This window comes from Moschus berezovskii, chromosome 19 (assembly GCF_049115385.1).
Source record: "Moschus berezovskii isolate FMDL1 chromosome 19, NW_MosBer_1.0, whole genome shotgun sequence".
Taxonomy (NCBI): Eukaryota; Metazoa; Chordata; class Mammalia; order Artiodactyla; family Moschidae; genus Moschus; species Moschus berezovskii.
The window spans coordinates 58,564,877-58,582,346 of record NC_142478.1 but is presented as its reverse complement, the minus strand read 5'-3'; the positions used below and the strand labels follow the sequence as shown (position 1 = coordinate 58,582,346).

The 17,470-nt window shown below is 45.5% G+C and overlaps 2 protein-coding genes and 1 long non-coding RNA gene across 14 annotated transcripts in view; 1 reads left to right on the top strand and 2 right to left on the bottom strand.

The window, feature by feature from the left end:
• LOC129542602 (acyl-CoA dehydrogenase family member 10) overlaps nt 1-168 on the bottom strand; it is a 50,009-nt gene extending 49,841 nt beyond the window's left edge. Inside the window, exon 1 of one of the 2 annotated variants that reach the window (XM_088828182.1) lies at nt 50-168. The gene's annotated coding sequence lies outside the window, so the exon portion shown is untranslated. The remainder of the gene's footprint in view (nt 1-49) is intronic. The other variant, XM_088828183.1, reaches the window with a different exon arrangement.
• Nucleotides 1-17,470, top strand: part of LOC129542605 (uncharacterized) — a 37,309-nt gene that overhangs the window by 9,045 nt on the left and 10,794 nt on the right. The window contains exons 1-6 of one of the 4 annotated variants that reach the window (XR_008683095.2): nt 206-418; nt 3,118-3,275; nt 4,247-4,350; nt 5,976-6,180; nt 8,185-8,322; nt 8,695-9,383. This is a non-coding gene — a long non-coding RNA (uncharacterized LOC129542605). Of the gene's footprint in view, nt 1-197; nt 419-3,117; nt 3,276-4,246; nt 4,351-5,975; nt 6,181-8,184; nt 9,388-17,470 lie in introns of those variants that run through there. The other 3 variants (XR_016035345.1, XR_008683094.2, XR_016035346.1) reach the window with 3 other exon arrangements.
• The window catches only part of LOC148774884 (acyl-CoA dehydrogenase family member 10-like), a 46,299-nt gene continuing 34,866 nt past the window's right edge, over nt 6,038-17,470 (bottom strand). For 7 of the 8 annotated variants that reach the window (XM_088828189.1, XM_088828192.1, XM_055405194.2 and 4 more), the window contains 5 exons: nt 17,278-17,436; nt 16,424-16,596; nt 14,683-14,826; nt 13,624-13,701; nt 9,461-13,037 (listed from right to left, as the gene is read on the bottom strand). In XM_088828189.1, the coding sequence (XP_088684315.1) occupies nt 12,906-13,037; nt 13,624-13,701; nt 14,683-14,826; nt 16,424-16,596; nt 17,278-17,436 (686 nt within the window). In that variant the 3' untranslated portion in view covers nt 9,461-12,905. Of the gene's footprint in view, nt 6,167-9,460; nt 13,038-13,623; nt 13,702-14,682; nt 14,827-16,423; nt 16,597-17,277; nt 17,437-17,470 lie in introns of those variants that run through there. The other variant, XM_088828187.1, reaches the window with a different exon arrangement.

Genomic DNA, 17,470 nt, shown 5'->3' with positions numbered 1-17,470 from the left:
AGCAAAACCCACCGATCCTCCTAAATATAGTGTTCAAATGCCCACGAACCCTGTGACGTGCCTCCTCCAAGTCCTCTTGGCGATCCTGACCAGTGGGCGCGGGTTCACCTCGAGCAAACACGGCAGTCACGTGGGCGCACCCAATCAGCGATCCCACTGGTCGGCGCTTGCGTAACCTCAAGGGTCAGCGACGGCGGCCGAGAAGGTTTTGGCTGCAAGCGTTGCGCGTAGAGCCGGTGGCGCTGAGGTGGAGGCCGCGGCGGTGCTACCCGCCACGGGGCGCTCAGCCTCAAGGCTCCCCTCCCAGCCTCTCCTGAGCCCTCCGGGGCCTGCGCCGGCCAGCGCCTGCCCTGTGAGCGGTTGTCATCAACCGGAGTTCCCAGAACACTCGCGGGTCCCGCCGACTTCAGCTTCAGCGGTGAGTCCGCGGCCTCGCCGCCTCTCCGGTAGCCGGCGCCTGGGCCCCGGGGATCGTCCTCTCAAAGTCTGAGTCCGGGCAGGGGCCTCGGCGAGCGCTTTCGCCTCAGGAGGAAGCCGAGAAGTGGTTGGGATCCCTCTCATCTCCCCCATCCTTAGGAGGTCTTCCCAGGTGTCACCCCTGGGAAGCCTTACTCAGTTCCTCCTTCCCGGTGCCTTCCCACCGGGACTATGTTCATATTTGGCGCGTCGCTCTCTCCAACCTGGGTGAGAGCCTAGATGTGCGAGTTTATTTCCTCTAGGCTTTGTGAAGACAGAGGGAATACCCGGCACTCTGACGGCTCCTGGGAAGGTTTAATTAAATCCTTCCTCTTTGGAAAATTTCCATTAAGGGGCCCTGTAGCAGTAGTTACAACTAAAATGTCTACACGTTCTGTATCTGAGCACTGTACTAAATACTTCCTGGGCACTGTTTTCTCTAACTGTCTTCATAAACTGGGAAACTGAAGTCCTGGGATTAAGCACCTTGCCCAGGATCATCTGTCAGATGGAATTTTACCTCAGAGAGCTGGACTTGAGAGTCTGAGTGCTTCATTCCCAGTCACACAGCCTTCTCAGGGGGAGTGCAGGTATGGCTCTGTTCCTTGAAACTCCATCAGTTATCTAACAGCAACATTCATTAAAAAAATATAATCCAGTGTGTCTGACTTCTTCCACTTTCAGTTCAGTTCAGTCCCTCAGTCGTGCCGACTCTTTGTGACCCCATGGACCGCAGGCTTCCCTGTCCATCACCAACTCCCGCGGAGCCTACTCAAACTCATGTCCATTGAGTCGGTGATGCCATCCAACCATCTCATTCTCTGTTGTCCCCTTCTCCTCCGGCCTTCAGTCTTTCCTACCATCAGAATCTTTTCCAGTGAGTCAGCTCTTCGCATCAGGTGGCCAAAGTATTGGAGTTTCAGCTTCAGCATCAGTCCTTCCAATGAATATTCAGGATTGATTTCTTCTAGGATGGACTGGTTGGATCTCCGTGCAGTCCTAGGGACTCTCAAGAGTCTTCTCCCAACACCACAGTTCAAAAGCGTCAATTCTTCAGCGCTCAGCTTTCTTTATAGTCCAACTCTCACATCCATACATGACTACTGGAAAAACCAGAGCCTTGACTAGATGGACCTTTGTTGGCAAAGTAATGTCTCTGTTTTTTTAATCCACTGTCAAGGTTGGTTATAACTTTCCTTCCAAGGAGTGAGCATCTTTTACTTTCATGGCTGCAGTCACTATCTACAGTGATTTCGGAACCCAAAAATTTATTAAAGTCTGCCACTGTTTCCCCATCTATGTGACATGAAGTAATGGGACCAGATGCCATGATCTTACTTTTCTGAATGTTGAGCTTTAAGCCAACTTTTTCACTCTCTTCTTTCACTTTCATCAAGAAGCTCTTTAGTTCTTCGCTTTCTGCCATAAGGGTAGTGTCATCTGCATATCTGAGGTTATTGATATTTCTCCCAGCAGTCTTGATTCCAGCTTGTGCTTCATGCAGCCTGGCACTTCACATGATGTACTTTTCCACTTTGGCGTGTTTTAAAGACTCAACTGAGTAGCTTTGTGTTTTCAGAGCTCTTTTTCTTTGTGACTAGTGTTCCACTGTGTGGATGAACATCGTTTATTATTCATCGATTTATTGGTGCAAGTTTGGGTTTCCGATTTTGGCTGTTATGAATAAAACTGTTATCAGCATTTGTGTAAAAGTTAAAAAAAAAAAAAGAAATACTTTTTGAGAGCCCGCTCTCTGTTGGAGTTTTAGTTGTGTGTGGAAAGGGATGCCTTGCTTTAATGGCACCAGCAGTTCACTCAAGTTCATGGAGACGAATGAAGTAAATAATTGCAGAATAAATGTAGAACTGCAGCTGTGACAAATGTGGTGAAGGAAGGAAAGATAGAGTTTAGACAGCTGTTACAAGAGGATGTGTTTGATTTGGGGAGGGGGCCTGGGCCTGGTGACATGGGGAACTTCCCTGAGTATGTGAATTTTGGAGACATTAATTAAAAGACTGAATATGATTTAATAGGCTACTGAGTTTTGAAAGCCCACTAAGTTGACATAAGCCACATATACAGTTCTACATGGATCAGTCATTGATTCATTAATTTATTCAACAGATCTTTAAATAGCTTCCAATATGTGCTAAGCACTGTGATGTAAGTGCTGAGGATACAGTGCTGGGCAAAACAGGCATGATCTCCACTCTAATAAAGCCTATACTCACAGATTTAGGGTGTGATGGCATTGGCATAAGGCTAACCCAGGGTGTTTAAGAAGCCTACACTAAAAGCTTTTTAAAGTTTCGATTATTAGTGGACTTTAACCTTCATTTGGGGTCCAACACAGAGTGTTGGACACTCTACAAGTGTTACTGAAATGTTGGTTCATCTGAGCGTGATCACTGTCAAAGCTCTTAACTCCTTCATTTGCTTTAAAGTGCATGATTTTCACTAGAACTGCCCTGCATTTCTGAGTTTATTGCCCTGGGCATTAATTGACTGTCAGGTACAGCAGGAGCCCCAGAGGTGAGTGAGAGGAGTACTGCAAAGGCATCTTACAGTCTTGAGGGAGGCCAGCAGAGAGGAAAGGGAAACCTATGGATGGATACATTGAGAGTGGATTTATCAGGTATTAATCATTAATGTGTTCTTTAGTTGGAGAAATGTGTGAAGACGAGGTCCAAAAGAAGACACTAGCTTCAGCTGTAGCCTGTTTAGAAGGGAAGTCACCAGGGGAGAAAGCAGCAATCATCACCATCTTGGTCGTCGAGAAATGACAGATGTGATCATTGAGACCATGAAGGCCAACCCAGGTATGCTTTCCAAAACCTTAGGCTATCTTCTATAAGGTAAACTCATGGTTGCTTGTGTTGGAGTGGTGTTCAGTGAGCCTGTGATTAAGACCAATACCATACTTTAGCTTTTACTGCCTATGTTCCTTACATGAGGCTTTCAGGCCGCATTTCAGTTTCTCTAAATATTTCTTCTTAATTACTCATAACAAGTTAGGTTGACAGCTCTCCTCAGTGAGGAGAACTACTTAGGATGTAGGTCTGTGGCGATTCATGTTGAATCCAGATAAGTATGGTGTGACTCCCGCCCCCGACCCCCTCCCCAGCTCACTCCATCCAGGGGAATGGATGTGAATTATGTCTCCAGTGTGAAGAACTGGTAGGTTTGGTTTTCAAACTTAATAGCCCTGAATATTTGTCTCACTTAGGAGTGTATGATAGAAGACACCTGCTTGCTTATGGTATTTCTAAATATAAGAGCCATCTCTGCGTTTGAGGGTGTTAATGAGATTTTTTTATGGGGCAGAGACCACTTTTAAGTTGAGATTACCCCAAAACTCCACTGTTCTATGAATATAGTTCTTAACATAAGACATCACAGTTTCTTGGGACCACAGTGGAGGTGAACGCCACTCCCATTTTCTAATTTGGATTCATTTCTGTCTGAGAACATCTCCATCAGAACCCCTCCACTTTCTCTCACAGCTTAAAATCTTCCTGACAGCTGTGGCAAACTCCACTTCTCATTGTGTCCCATAGGGTGCTGTTTCCTGTGAATGGCCTGAATTTCACAGGATAAAGAGGGTTAATACTTAAATTTCTGCCCTCTCACTCTTTTTTAAAATTCAAGTGATGTAAACCACTTTTAAAGAAATATTGCAAGGCATTTAATTTGGATCTGTGAAAACAAAAATTTTGTCCAAATTAAAGGCTTATGGAGACATTTTTCATTCTGAAGAACCATGCATTGGTTGACTTATTCTTTTCTTTAGATAATTATGTCCACTGACTGGTTGCAAGTAAAACAGATGGAAAACTAGTACAGTATGAGGGTGATACTTGCCCAAAGGAGAAAATAGACACCTTACAATTAAAGGTAAGATATTTTATTAGTAATTACTAAATACTTTTATCTACTGCTTTTTACTATTCCAAGTGTCCATCAACTGGATAAAGACAAATGGATAAAGAGGATATGGTGTGTGTGTGTGTGTGTGTGTGTGTGTACACACACATATACACACGATGGAATATTACTCAGCCATAAAAAAGAATGAAATATTGCATTTACAGCAACACGTATGGACCTAGAGATTATCATACTAAGTGAACTCAGACAGAAATATACAAATATGTATCACTCATATGTGGAATCTAAAAAATAATACAAGTGAATTTAATTACAAAACAGAAACAGATAGACATAGAAAACAAATGTATGGTGCAAACTACAACATTGTTCCAATTGTGGATATGTGTCATGATGTAAAATGTATGAAAAATTTATTTGCCTAATGGAAGAGATCACGAGTGAGGAGAATAAAACCATCGTTTCTGTTGAAATCCAAATAGGATGTACTTACTAGAAAAATGAGAAAAAGGTGGCCTGTCATGAGTATCCATGGTGATATGAGTCAACAGGAATGTGACTAGGTTGTAAATGAATTTAAAAATGGAAGAACTCCTATTCTGATTGCTACAAATGTGGCCTCCAGAAGGCTAGATGTGGAAGATGTGAAATTTGTCATCAATTTTAACTACCCTAACTCCTCAGAGGATTATCTTCATCGAATTGGAAAAACAGCTCACAGTACCAAAACAGGCACAGCATACACTCACTTTACAACTAATAACATAAAGCAAGTGAGTGACCTTATCTCTGTGCTTCTTGAAGCTAATCAAGCAGTTAATCCCAAGTTGCTTCAGTTGGTCAGAAACAGTTTCAGATCATTTCAGAGGCAGGGGAGACATGCAGGCTGACTATCACAACAGATACTCTGGGGAAAAACAGATGGACTAAATCCCTTTAGAGACAGAAAATTATGAAAGGGGTTACACTAGTCTGCTTAAGAGAGATTTGGGAGCAGAAACTCAGAATGTGGTTTTTATTTGCTGCAAATTACACCAGTGGGAGCTTTGGAAGTAATTTTGTGCCTGGTGGTATACAGACCAGTTTTAAAACTAGTAATCCAAGAGGGACTTAACCAGAATGGTTATGATACCATTCAGCAATATGGGAGTAATGTTCCATATATGCATCATGGTGTGAACCAGCAAGTATTTGCGTATCCTGCTACTGCAGCTGAGCCTATATTTGGTTATCCAGTGTAAACAGGATATTCTCAATAAGACTTCAGAAGTATGTGTAAACATCTGTTTTTCATAATTGCTCTTTATATTGTATGTTATCAGACAAGATAGTTATTTGAGAAAAGAAACATGGGAAATGCAGAAATGACTGCACTGCAGCAGTAATTATGATACACTTTTTTGCTATTTAAGTTGGATATTTCTCTACATTCCTAAAACAGTTTTTAGGGGTTTTTTGTACTAAAAAGGGCAAGCAGTGTTTTCTCCAAAATGATTTGAAATACAATAAATGAAGGCAATGCATGACATTCCAATAAAAAATATTTGAAGATTAAAAAAATATTTTTCTCTATAAAACTTTATTCTTCTGGCTCAAAGTTTTCATCTAATTGGAATCCTGCTAATTTTTAGTTTCTGAAAGATGAGCTGAAAGCTGCAATGGAAGAAAGTCTTCAGAAGCATTCCCCATTGCACTGAGAAGTAAAGATCAAAGTAAAGAAGGTATAAGTGCTGCTCCCGATTCTCCATCCAGGCAGCTTCCAAACCAGATTTCCTTCTTCAGTGGAAACCTCTCAGTTGAAATAGTTCACAGTATTATGCATCTATTCAAGACAAGGTGAGAAAAACACTGTTTCCTTTTGAATTTGCCTATTTTTTGACATTGGGCAGAAAAAGTGCTCTTGCCCTGAAGGGAAGTGGGTATTTTAAGCTTCAAAGGAATAGAACAATATTTTTTTGTGTTAAAGAATTCCCTGGTGTTTTATATTTACCCAAATCTTGTAGATTGCGTCAAAGCTTCTTACAAAAGTAACACAGATACAGCTGAGAAAATACCTGGGAAAATATTCTATGAGAAGATAGGCATGCAGGTGATTGGGAAGTTGAAAGGAAGTGATATAGTAGATGGGCTCCAGGTTAGACATTTACAGCTGGCCTCCCGTTTGCATTTCATGGGGCACGAAGAAGTAGGCTTCAGGCTGGGTACTTGAAACTATCAGCATTTTGTGAGACAAGAGATAGATGGTCTCCAGTTAAGTTATTTACAATCAGCCTCTTGTTTGCCCTCCGAAAGGGAAGTAACAACAGAAACAGGGTAAACAGTCAGTTTGTCTCTTGTAAACACCTTAAGGTAATAGTCCTGGCTATACTTATAGTCAAGGTTATAATCATAGCAAGGACAAAGGGGGGCAAAACCTTGTTTGAGTAAAGGATTAAGGGATCTCCCTCCCTCCCTCTTTTGGGACAAGGGAGACACTGAAAGTGAAAGTGAGTGAAAGTGAAAGAAAGTGAAGTTGCTCAGTCGTGTCCGACTCTTTGTGACCCCGTGGACTGTAGCCTACCAGGCTCCTCCGTCCGTGGGATTCTCCAGGCAAGATTACTGGAGTGGGTTGCCGTTTCCTTCTTCAGGAGATCTTCCCAACCCAGGGATCGAACCTGGGTCTCCCGCATTGCAGGCAGATGCTTTACCGTCTGAGCCACCAGAGACACTACACATGCCAGAAAGGCTCCTTGTGGGTCAGAAGTCAGGGGACAACACCAGGCCATAATGAGTCTTGCTCCTCCCAGATGCCTTCACTTTGAGATCCGTCTTGGCTGAGGGGTATGTGTGTACCCCCAAGGGAGTGTCCCAGGTTAGGTCAGGTGTGGAAAAAGAAACCAGATAATTGAATTGGAGGAAGACAAAGACCTGGAAGAACTGACCTATATGAATGACTTAACCACCTCTTTATTGCACTCCTCCTCACCACGGGGGATACACACAGCCTTCCTCTCCAGGTGTGCATCTCCGCCTTGCTTCTGTCTTAACTAAACAAGCCATTTCTCTATGTGCTCTCCCACTTGTTGTGCTACGTCTCTAATAGTAAACTTTGTATCTACATTTACAGTTTCTGCCTCTGTGATAAATGCACTGGGGGCAAAGATCCAGGGGAAAATTGCTTCTAGCCTGTAGCCCTTGCTGGTCTGGTAGCTAGGATTCCTGGTTTTCATCCAGGCTACCCAAGTTCAATACCTGGGCAAGGAATTAAGATCTCGCTTCATGCCACCGCTCACTGCTGCCTTGCTGAGATCAGAAGGATGATCAAAAAGAAAAGAAAAATTATAAGTGATCCATAACATCGTTGTAGTCTCATATTCCCACCAAGTCTTTACTAAAGAAGCTTGTAGGTCAGTTAATTGATGGCAGTTTCATCATGTCTTTCAACTCCTTTCTGTGATCCAAACAAGGCTTGCTGGAGGCCAAAGGAAAGGAAGGGTTTGGCTTGGTAATCAATAAGCTGGGGCACCAGCTCCTTGGATGTTGGTAGCTGACCTCTTTAAAAGTCTTTAAAGAGGACAGTCCTTGTCCTACCTTGTTTGCTTGGTCCCCACTGGGACAGAATACTCAGGTAGCCATTTTGGCTCACAGCTGTTGAAGTGAGTTTGCAGCATTTCAAAAGCAAATTGCATTGTGGGAGGCTTTTCTTTCCCCTGTATTCTAGCTATTCCAACCCAGCAACACTTTCTGTAATCTTCAGAGTCACATCCTCAAGGTTTAGAATTCTCTTTCTTATACTTAATTTTAGAACACAGATCATGTGTTTTTATGTAACTAATTGAGGTCTTACCTTCTTCCTGGCAGAACCTTTGGATTTGTTTAATATGTGGCCACATAGGGTGTGGACAATACGTGAGTCGACATGCCTATAAGCACTTAGAGGAGACCAGCACACGTATGCCATGCAGCCCACCAACCATCGAGTCTGGGACTACGCTGGAGGTGAACACCACTCTCATTTTCTAATTTGGATTCATTCTGTCTGAAAACATCTCTGTCAGAACTTTCTCTTAACCTTCTTACAGCCTGAAATCTTCCTGACAGCTGTTGCAAACTCCAGTTCTCATGGTGCCCCATAGGGTGCTGTTTCCTATGAATGGCCTACATTACACAGGATAAAGAGAGTTAATGCTTACACTCCTGCCCTCTCATTTTTTTTTTTAATTCAAATGATTTAAACCACTTTTTAAAGAAATATTGCATGTCATTTAATTTGGATCTGTAAAAACAAAAAGTTGTTCAAGTTAAAGGCGTAATTATGGAGACTTTTCATTCTGAAGAAATACACCTTGGTTGACCCATTCTTTTCTTTAGATAATTATGTCCATCAACTGGTTTCAAGTAAAACAGATGGAAAAATAGTACAATATGAACGTGAGGGTGACACTTGGCAGGAGGAGAAAATAGATGCCTTACAGTCAGAGGTAAGATATTTTATTAGTAATTACTAAATACCTATGTCTACTGCTTTTTAGTATTCTAACTTGGAAGGTTGTTTGGGCTTTTAATTTTGCCATTTGCCCTGCATGTTAGCTTTTGTTTTTAAGATCTACATTGCTGTGAAGGATTATTAAAATATTTTTATTCCGTCTCATTTTCGTCTTTCAGAGTCTAGGTTTCACTGAGTCTTATTACTTTCAGTGTCACATTCCTGGTTGTCTCAAGTTCAGTATTAGGGTTGTCCTCTGTAGCTGTGATAAAACTGGAGATAAGAATCTTCCTGTCGGCATCACAGTAGCAGTTGGAAATTGAGCAAACTTGGTCAGGATGAGGAATCTCCAAAGCATCTTTCCATGCTGAGAAGCTTTTTCACATATATTGGGCTGGAGTTTATGAACTGGACCCTTATACAGATGAAGTCATTTGGGGGTATTCATATAATTAAACAACAAAATTAGCACAGTCTGCTTTTTCTCACTGAAGTAATTCCCATCTACTATAAAACTGATGTGTAAATTTTATGTTCAGTTCAGTTCAGTCGCTCAGTCGTGGGAGGAATAGTTTAACATGAGGCCTATTTTATATAAATTTCAAAATGATGGTTTTAAAAACAAATACCTTAACCATAGGAGGAAGTGGACATTTGAAACTTGATTATCTCCAGACTTTTAAGGTCAGTGGAATGGCCTAAAATAGGGTTGTTGTTACCATTAATAAATTGTATTAATCTGAAAAAGTTCAAATCTTTAATGTTAAAGTTTTTAGACTAACTATAACATATTAAGTATGTTTATTCAGTGAATATTTATTGAGATTTATTCTCCATGTGCTGGGAACTCAGCATTGACTAGACTCCGTGCTGTCATAGAGTGTACATCCTAGTGACACACGCATATTTTCCCAATTGTCCTTTCTTTTTGTTCCCCTTTCATTCTCTTCTCTAGCCTGCAAACGTGATTAGATTGCTTCCAGTCTCCTGGAACAGTTTCCAGAATGCAGATGTGACTTATTATCTCTCACAGTCACATCCATTGATTGAGCTCAGCTAGACAGGGCTTGCTCATGTCGCACAGTAAAGGTACCGGTGGCTTCTTCACTCATATGTCTGACACCACATAGTTGCTTGGGTTTCCTGACTGTATGGCAGGCTCAGGCTAGTCTGACCTCTCACATGACAGCTGCTTTCCCCAGAGAGTTCCACAATACCAGGGAGAAGCTGTAAGACGTCTAAGATCTAGATTTAGATTTTGCCACCAAATTCCATTGATCAGCATGAGTCACAGGCCCTGTCCAGGTTCACAAAGAGGGAGGAGAGCCTCCTCCCCTGCCTGAGAGAAGCAGCAAAGAATTAGCAGCCATCTTTCCTCTACCACACTATTGTCATAATTGTTGTAAGAACCAAGTTAGATTATTCTTTCAACCATTCAACAAATTTTTAGTGAACACCTGTGATGGGCCAGGCACTGTTCTAGGGCTGAGGACACAGTGGGAACCAAACTCAGTAAAGATCTATCTCTCATGGAGCTGGTATTCTGGTAGGCATAGGAAATCAATCAGATACACAAGACAACCTCAGACTGCAGTCCAAAGTGCAAATGAGAAAAACAGGATCCAGAGAGTACAGAATAGGGAGAAGATAGAGAAGGCTAGCTCTGTGCTGTTGTGAGGAGGAACAGCTCCCACCTCCGGGGAGAGACTCCTGCTGGTTTAATGAAGCCAGTGTCAGGGACGCACAGGCCTCTCCATTCACTCAGGGAAGGAGTCCTTACGCAAAGCCACTATTCTCGTGTCAGAGTCTCTGCTCCCACAGCCAAGCAGTGGCCTCGGGAGTACAGAGAAGAAATTTTCCCTGAGGTTAAGGAAGCTGGTCTCTCAGGGAAGGGGCTGAGGTCACTTTAGTAACTTCAACTAAGGTGAAGGTGAAGGCAAGGACACCCGTCCAAGGTCTTCCTTGCCCAAGAGCTGTCCCAACATGGCTTGACCCTGGCTTAGGACTCTACTCACTCTGGGCCAGGGTCTGGGACCTCAAACAAGATCAAGGCATGAAGCAAAGCCCAGAACTTAGTTGATGCCAGGGCCTGAGATTTCAGGGCAGCCGGGCCTAGGGAGGGCTGGCTTGGCTCAGTGGCCAGGGGTTGAGACAAGAATCAGGATGAATCTGGACCTTTTAATCACATTGTCCAATTTGTGTCGCGTGGGACAAAGGACTTCACCTGCGCACACCTTAATTTCCTCATCTGTTGAGTAGGAATCACTGTAATACCCCTCACAGAGGGGCACATGAGAGGCTTCCAAGTGTTGCCTTGAGCCTCACGGAGCGAGCATGCAAGGCAGTGACAATAATGATAGTGCCTGGGTGACACAAGAAGAACCGGGCAGTCTGGGTCCACTAGGGGTCACTTTCTTAGGCTCAAATTTGGCATTTCAGCACAATGCCTCCCCAACCGTCATGGCAGAATCTGAGCTGTGCACCTCCAGTAAAATGCTCTGGGCCTTCGGGAGGAGAGTGTGGGTGAACATCAGCCAGGTTCTCTGGAAATGTGTGTGGGTTCACATTAGTTGGTTGATCATCAGTGTGGAGGGAAAAGACACCTCTGTTTCTTCTTGCAGGAGGGCTGGGAAGTGGGTGACAGGTAGTTTGCAGTGGAGGGAACAGGTGTGGCAGGAAGAGTTCAGGCTGGAAGCCAGGTAGACCCCAGTTCAAGCTGGACTGGGTCACACCCTGCCCACATGCTCCCGTCTCTGAGAATTGACCTCACCTCCTGCTGAACGTGGAGCAGAGTGAAGCCCATGGGGAGAAGCAGACATAACACCCATGGAGGAGGGAGGAGGACCCGGCCCACAGTCTGCGACCACTCTGAGCATCTGTTCCATTGCCACCCTGAGTGCAGGCTCAGAATTCACAGCTTCACACCCACAGCTTCACTGAAGCACTTGAAGGGAGAGGTCAGCTACAGAGAGAAACAGGCTACAGTGGTGGGGTGAGCCCGACTAACCTTGTACTGTTTCCTCCTCCTGACCAGGATGTCAGCACCTGGTCCCAAGAGGATGACCCACCCAAATCTGGGTTATGTACTCAACACAGATGGTTGAGTATTTCTGAACTATATTCTGGTCATAGGCCAGTATGATGCTGTTGGGACCACAGTAGATTTCTTGTCAGTCTTAATCTTATGTACTACCATTTCTCTTCACCACGGTCTTTAAGTCTGGGAGTGATGAGTTTCCATGTGTGCTTTTGAGGGGTCCCTCTAGAGACAGCACGGAAAATCGGTCCTAGAGAGGAGGACAGGCTGCAACAGCAGAGAGCTGACGTGAGAAGTGATGAGGGCCTGAGTAGAAGCAACAGGGCTGGCTGGGAGGGAAAGCACGGAGGTAGACTTGACAGGCGCTGGGTGGAGACGAGGGAGAGGAGGAGGGAAAGACGTATGAGGATGCAGCTGACATACTGTGTCAGGCTAAAGTGTGAGCTTCTGTTGTCCACTCCTTGTGTATGACAGAATGTTCACAAAGTCTCAGACATATTTTCTTCTTCTTTGTTCCCAAAGCTCATTTCCAAAACAACATTTTAGCAATCTGTGTTTCAGATATTGAAACAAAGAAAATTACCTAGCAATGGCTTCACAATTTGGGTTTATTTCCATTCTCCCAGAGCACTCCTGCCCTGGGTCTGTAGGCTGCCACCATCAGCCGGGGGTGGTGGGGGACACAGAACAGGAGGCCACCGTATCACCCTCAGATTGGGAGCAACCACAGGCACAGCACCCTGGCAGGACTCCTAATATTCATGCAGAGTCCCAAAGCCAGAGAGAAGGGGCCTGACTGCCCATCTGGCACCTGGACTAAAGATCACATCTCCGGGCTCTTCATTACTCCCTTCCCCCCTTGCCTGAAACAGGCAACTCCAGGCTTCTTACACAGGAGTGTGTTCTGTAGGGACCCATCAAGGCTAGGTTCACAACAAGGATCCCAGGACAGAGGTGCCGGGAGGGGTGCAATGAGCACACATACCAGGCCTTTGAAAGCACATCATTTAAAGATTTGGGCACCACAGGCCTGGCGGGGACGATCTGACTTCTGCAGGTCTAACTGCGGTGCTTCAGCTCCATCTTGGCCACTGACCTCTGGTGCACCTGATCAGCAAGGCGCAATACTCGGACCCCCACGAAGAACTGAGCCAGTGGGTGGTCACTGCTCAGCCCTGCTGCTCCGAAGACCTGGCAGACACAGGGCAGGAGGGGAGGAAGCCCTGGATGAGCCCTCATCCCTGAAAGCCCCACAAACAAGTGCCTGCTCCTAAGATGTCAGGATAGCTCAGAACAGCCACATTGCAAGGATGTCCCCTGACACCTGTGTGACAACAGTGTTCTGGAAGACTCCAGGTGGGGCCTCACTAGCCATCCCAAGGACACCAAACTCTCCAGATCTGCTCCACTAGGTGACTTCTGTTGGGAAGTCCCTCTCTACAGGCCAAGGATTGAGATTTGAGAAGGAGGCATCTTTACATGGTTAGGAGGCTGGGCCTGGTGTAAAGAAGGACCTATGTTCTCCTACATCTAAGCTCAGCTCCTTGCAAGCTGAGTGACCTCGGACAAATCACTTTCCTGTGCTTCTGTATTCAAAATGGAAGCAGGACTAGGACCCCTCATAGGGTTGTTCTGAGGAGGAAAAGGACAGTCATGTGTGGGGAGGTGTGCAACAAAGCGCAGGTATTAGTTTACAGGAGGTTGGGCAGCTGAAGGAGAGGAATTTTGAATCTTGTAAATGATTCAGAAGAACCAACGATCCATCATCTGTGCTCACCTGAATAGCACGATCAATCACTCGGGAAGCCATGGATGGGGCCACCATTTTAATCATGGCAATATCCAGAGCTGCAGCCTGCAAGGAAGAGAAGCTGTGGTAAGGAGGGCAGACCCCAGGGCGGAACGCATGGAAGATCGATCAGTTTCACAGGGAGGAGTAGAAACAACAGAACAGAGATCTGAGGTCCTGCTGGACCACAAGCCTTGCCTGGTGCATGGAACCTGTCCAGCACCAATGGGGGTGGAGGGGCAGGGGGGGTGACAAGGAAAGTGACTCAGGATGCTGTGTGATGTGGGAAGCTGCCTTGTCAAGGAAAGACAAGGGGCATCTTCCCAGGTGACAGGCAGCATCACCGCACACACAATGCAGAGTGGGGACTGGCCTGAGCCTCACTTGGGGTCACGACCAGCTCTGTTTCCAAAGGAAAGGTGGCAGGAGGCCAGCCAGGACTCTGAGGAATTGAGATACAAGCATCTTCCCTGACTTTGGGATTTCAGTCAAAGCCCCTGAAAGCCTTCATACCTGGCACTAGATGACCAAGAAACCAGGAACTTGAGCCTGGGTCACTCCCTGCTACCGAGGCCTCTCAACTAAGGGTTGGAGACATGGTAGAGGGATGGAGAAGACAGGGATTGGCATGGCATCATGCCTGGTGTTAGGAGGCACTCAGAAAGAGCCATTTAAGGAATAACATGTTGAAAATAAAGCTTCTCCTCTGGTTAACTCCCTGGCTTATTCTCAGTTTGCCTGATGCCTGGCAAGTCTGTAGCTCAGGCCGGGGCCATATGGCCCTGTCAGGCCTGCTGAAAGATGGTCACTGGGTCAGTAAAACAGAAAGGTCAGTCCTCTTTATTGTACCTTTTCCGTTTTTGAAAAGCGGCCCAGGTAGTTCTGAGGAGAATTGAAGCAAAGTTATTTATGTCAAGGAGCCAAGCGCTTTCTCCGTGGTTTGCTGAGTTGGGAGGGAAGAGTCAGCATCTATTAATAGATTTCCAGGCTGGCATCCCTCACCGTGTCCTCCGGACCTGTCCTCTGTGAGGTCCCTCGGCCTCCTACCTTATTTCCCGCCACATCCATGACGTGGGCAGCTTTCAGCACCAGCAGCCGGGCCTGCTCGATCTCCACGCGGGACAGGGCAATATCTGCCAGGACCGTGCCCTGCTCTATCAGGGGCTTCCCGAAGGCCACGCGGGACTTCGCCTGTGGACACAGGAGACAGAGGAGAGGGTGGAAGCACAGGAGAGGGCGGGGGGATGGGGGAAGCTAGACAGTGTGGTAGTTGCACAAATCATCTCCAGGAACCCCTTTACTCCAGCCATTCTGCCCCATCTGGGCAGGCCTGGCCTCTGGGCAGGCCTGGCCTCCAGGCAGGACAGAGCTTGATCTGAGCCACTTGTGGCCCAGGGCTACTCTGGGAACCAGGCAGTGACTGTGGGCACCTCACACAGGCCAGGAGGGTGTCTGCTGACATCAGGGCCTGCTTCACGTCCTGAGGAACTCTCAGGAGCAAAGTCTGGGTGCTAGAGCCCTCTTCTGGGCAACTATTCCTGCAACAGAGATTAAGTAGAGTGTTCAAAAGCTACAAGCAATCAAATAAGGTGATAAGGGGTCCTTCTTCCACCTTATTTTTAAAAATTAAAAACAATTACAACACACACGAATATCTCATGGCAGAAAAGAGTATACATTTTCAGACAAAATATGAACACCCAGCACCCCATTAGCTAGTAAATTATACTTACTATTTGGTGCTTACCCTTCTAGACTTTTTGTATATGCATATACATACATCTGCTTTTCTAAGTCATTCTCTCTGTATTACTTTATAGCCTTTTTTTTCACTTAGCATATAGCAAACGTATCTCTCGTTAACAAATAGATTTCTACAGCATCATTTTGGAATTTCACTGCACACCCATAGCAGGGTTATCTAACCAGACCCCAATAGCTAGCCTTATAGGTGTTTCATAACATAATCATGGCTGTGGTAAGCCTCCTAGTATCAAATTTTTTGTAGATCCCTGATTACTCCCTTTCGACCAAGTCCAGTGAATAGCACGGCTATGTCAATACTATAGCATCTTCTAAGATTTATGACACATTAGGTCAGATTGATCTGCAGGATGAGAATGGAGACTATATCTGAGTCCATAGAGAGGAGTGTTTTATTTTAAACTGGCTGGTTTCAACTAAAAAGGATTTGAATCACAACTTTGCTCAGTAATGTGATACCCTGAACTGTTGCTATTCTTCATTAAGACTATCTTGTGAGACATCTGTTCGGTCTGAAGTTTCACTTCGAAAGCACTTCAGAGTGAAACTGATTTCACTGATTTGAATCACTGTTCACAGCAATAACACTCTTGTTTGGGCTTGCAACCTTTGAGGGGTCACAGAAGAATAAAGTTTTGGATGTGCTTGGGGAGGAGGATGGTGCATGGCTGGATGCTGGAACCCCAAGTTCTCCCTGTTATCTGATTTTTAAAGATGAGCTGGTAGCAGGAATGGTCATCAGTAAACCATGACCCTGTGGACCTTGGAACCTTGCCCTCTGCTGCCACAGAGCCCAGCCTATTCCTTCTGGTCCCCTCCACAGAGTGAGGCCCATTCTGCCCTGATTTGAAACTTCAGCGAAGTAAAAGAGGCAGAGCAAACACAAGGACACAGCTTCTTGTAAAGAACATCACCCTGCTTCACCTGCTAAGTCTGCTCTCAGGAAACAGTTAGGATTTGAAGTCTGAGAGGAAGACAGATGGGTCATTCTGGTCCACAGACAGGCGCAACGGGAAGTACTTACTCGGGCCTTCATGAGCGCCAGCACCCTCTCTGAGCAGCCAATCAGCCGCATGCAGTGATGGATCCTGCCAGAACCTAGTCGACCTAGGAGGATCTCAAAGCCCCGGCCGGGGCCCAGGACCATATTCTCTTTGGGCACGCGCACCTGCTCGAAGAGGACTTCACCGTGGCCACCTGCAAAACCCATAGAGTACCCCTGAGCAGTCCGCTTTCCTCTTGCCTTGGGATGCATTTATCTCATCTGCTGGCAATATCCCTGCACTTTTGTAGACTTCTAACTGGAACATGGTTGAAGAAGGATGGAAGGCAGGAACAAGACTATTCAGATGGAAGGTAAATTGGTAATTTAAAATGTCAAATGAATAGTTTGGTATTCCTTTTATAAAACATGCCTCTAACTTAAACTGGAACTCCTAGTAGTCTATGACTCTCACAGTGTAGTGACCCTAGGGAAAATCTGAAGTCAAAATGTGGACATCATCAGCAGAGAGAAAGAGCCCCTGTGAGAGATCTCCAGGCCGGGAGATAGGTTGTCCACGCTGTGGTATACAAGAAAAGGTCTGGAGGGCATTTCCTGCCTCCTGCTCCATCCTCTGTGGCCTCCTTACCTCCCAGAGTTCTGCTTGTCTTCTATGATTAGAAGAGAAAAAAAAAAAAAAAACAGATGAATGCCTGTCTGAAGCTTGCCTGCATGGTTGATATTCATGGATGGAACTGAAATGCAGGAGCACATGGCCTTCCAAATGTCCTCAGACTCTTATAGGTGTTACTTCTGCACTGGAGCAACTGCTGTCCAAAGCCTTTTCCCTAGATCCAGACCCACACAGAGAAGCAAGCTGCTCCCAAGGGACAAACCTGGTGCGTCCTCCAGCCCATACACCCTCAGAGGCCGGATGATTTTTATCCCTGGGGTATCCATGGGAACCAAGAACATGGACTGCTGCTGGTGGCGTGGGGCATGTGGGTCTGTTTTTCCCATAAACACGCAGAGCTGGCAGCGAGGATCCAGGATGCCTGCCAGGAAAGGAGAGAGACAGACCCCCATCAT